Here is a 3,052-nt window from a genome sequence, read left to right on the forward strand (position 1 = left end):
GGGGGGGTGAAGCTGAAGCCAATCCCAGTTGACACTGGGTGAGAGGTGGGGTCCACCCTGGACAGGTCGCCAGACAAACAACCACACACTCTCACATTCACTCCTACAGGCAAACCTAAGCTACATGTCTTTGGCCTGTGGGACAAAGCTGGAGTACCCAGAGAGAATCCATGCAGGCACAGGGAGAACACAGAAAAGCATTGGGACAGCCACGGCCTGAACCCGGAACCTTCTTGTTGTGAGGTGACAGCGCTAATCACTGCGTCACCATACAACCCTAATACTTATCATTCAATTCAATTTATTTGTATAGTGCCAAATTACAGCAAAAAATTATCTCAGGGCACTTTAAATAAAAAGGTTTAGATCTTCTGGAAAATGGAACAGCTCTCTCTGGGTTGGAAGTGAGTTGCTGCCTCAAGTAAAGGAGTTACTGAGGGTAAAATTGAGTGTGAGGTTGACAGGCAGACAGGGGCAGCATCAGCAGTAATGCAGATGTTGTACCAGATCATCATAGTGAAGAAGGAGCTGAGCCAAAAGACAAAGTTTTCAGTCTACACTCCAAACCTCACCTATGGTCACGAGCTGTGGGTAGTGACCGAAAGAATAAGATCACAAAATGAATTTCCTCCACAGGGTGGCTGGACTTAACTTTAGAGATAGGGTGTAGAGTTCAGACATTTGGTAGGCACTCTGAAAGGAGCCAGTTGATGTGGTAGGTACTCTGAAAGGAGCCAGTTGATGTGGTAGGTACTCTGAAAGGAGCCAGTTGATGTGGTAGGTACTCTGAAAGGAGCCAGTTGATGTGGTAGGGACTCTGAAAGGAGGCAGGTGATGTGGGAGGGTCTTATCAGGATGCCTCCAGGGCACCTCCCTTTGGAGCTTTTCTGGGCATGTCCAACTTGTAGGAGACCCCAGGGCAGACCCAGAACATGTTGGAAAGATTATACATCTCATCTGGCCTGGGAAAACCTCAGAAACCCACCAGAGGAGCTGGAGAATGTTACCAGGGAGAGCGACGTCTGGACTACCTTGTTGAACCTGTTGCCACTGCGATCTGGTCTTGGATAAGTGGAAGAAAATGGATGGATGGGTGGTTTAGACCTTACAGTATTATAGAGGAAAACTCAACAAATCCCCCTTGTGCAAGGTGTGGTACAGTCTGCAACACTGTTTCTGCCTACTACCTCATATTTTATAGGTCTTTTTCAAGCTCTGCTACATTGCTAAATAATGTAAATACACTTATCACTACAATTTTTTTTTTTTAGAGCAAACGCTTCTCTCAACCTGGAAAGGCAGATTAAGAAGGTGGATGGCCTTGTATCTGGATTTGAGAAGAAGCTGAGTGAAGATGGTCCAATTCCTGATGAGCCAAATGCAATTCAAGCCCATACTAATGACATTCAGGTGAGAAAATCTGCATTTCCACATTCCTTTAAAAATCAATCAAAACCAAGCAATTTTCTTACTGATAGGTTCAACTTTGATTTGACACATTTTAAATTGCACATCTCCTTTGTTGTATTCAGCGCCAACGAAAGGCTGTGGCAGCGGCTCAGGATGACATGAAGAAGCTGAGTAAGGATCTGGAGACCACGGAGCAGCTTTGCAGCCATCTGCAGCAGGGATACCAGGAGTACTGCCCAGACATCAATCGCCAGAGAAAAGACGTGAAGCAGCTGCACGCCCGCTACACAAACGTGGTCAACCAGCTGCAAGGAAGGTAAGAATCAGACTGTGGACAAATTACTTCAAATCAGTTCACACATAAACGCGCTCACTCCCACCACTACTTCCCACGTCCCTCAACAGGAAAAACCAGTATAGATAAAGAAAAAATTGATAAAATTACTCAGCTGGGGTAATTTAATCCACTATAAGACTGTTTCAGGACCCCTGAAGGAGTCACAAGATAAATCTGAGGTGTCAGAGGAGATTTAATACAAAATGAGAAAATACATGTGTGTGCGTTTTTTTTTTATATACAAAGGCATTTAACATTGCAAATAAAAGTATTATGTTGATCCTTATTTTGAAGAAACAGATAATAATGGATATATAATGGGCAGATCCAGTATGATGTGGTTTTGTAAAGTGATATGGTCAGGCAAAGGTGTCAGCTAATATTGCCTTTGGTATAAATACATTTTAGGAAAAGAAACAAAAGAAAATACATCCTGAGACTTGTACATTTGAAAGGTATCATGCTGTATAGCTTTCACCATGTCAGCTTTTAAAATTTACTATAATACTGATGCATACTTTCAGAGACAATATCTTACATGAAGCCAGCAACAAGCACCAGGAGTTCCAGAGCACGTGCAAATCCCTGAACTCTTTCCTGGACAACCTGCCAACAAACCAGATAAACTACAATGATGATATGTCTCAGGTCACTGCTAAACAAAGTTCCCAAGAGGTGAGATCCTCTACTGACCCTACAGAAGTCTCTTATGGAGGCATTATATCTGCTATTATGGTAAAATAATGGAATATACAGGTGCTGGTCATATAATTAGAATATCATCAAAAAGTTGATTTATTTCACTAATTCCATTCAAAAAGTGAAACTTGTATATTATATTCATTCATTACACACAGACTGATATATTTCAAATGTTTATTTCTTTTAATTGTGATGATTATAACTGACAACCAATGAAAACCCCAAATTCGGTGTCTCAAAATTAGAATATTGTGAAAAGGTTCAATATTGAAGACACCTGGTGCCACACTCTAATCAGCTATTTGACTCAAAACACCTGCAAAGGCCTTTAAATGGTCTCTCAGTCTAGTTCTGTAGGCTACACAATCATGGGGAAGACTGCTGACCTGACAGTTGTCCAAAAGACGACCATTGACACCTTGCACAAGGAGGGCAAGACACAAAAGGTCATTGCAGAAGAGGCTGGCTGTTCACAGAGCTCTGTGTCCAAGCACATTAATAGAGAGGCGAAGGGAAGGAAAAGATGTGGTAGAAAAAAGTGTACAAGCAATAGGGATAACCGCACCCTGGAGAGGATTGTGAAACAAAACCATTCAAAAATGT

The 3,052-nt window shown here is 42.2% G+C and overlaps 1 protein-coding gene across 1 annotated transcript in view; it reads left to right on the forward strand.

Moving 5' to 3' along the window:
• The window catches only part of evpla (envoplakin a), a 21,890-nt gene that overhangs the window by 13,891 nt on the left and 4,947 nt on the right, over nt 1-3,052 (forward strand). The window contains exons 16-18 of the mRNA XM_020610961.1: nt 1,272-1,410; nt 1,533-1,726; nt 2,272-2,422. Coding sequence (XP_020466617.1) covers nt 1,272-1,410; nt 1,533-1,726; nt 2,272-2,422 — 484 coding nt within the window. The remainder of the gene's footprint in view (nt 1-1,271; nt 1,411-1,532; nt 1,727-2,271; nt 2,423-3,052) is intronic.

This window comes from Monopterus albus, unplaced genomic scaffold (genome assembly GCF_001952655.1).
Source record: "Monopterus albus unplaced genomic scaffold, M_albus_1.0 scaffold108.1, whole genome shotgun sequence".
Classification (NCBI taxonomy): domain Eukaryota; kingdom Metazoa; phylum Chordata; class Actinopteri; order Synbranchiformes; family Synbranchidae; genus Monopterus; species Monopterus albus.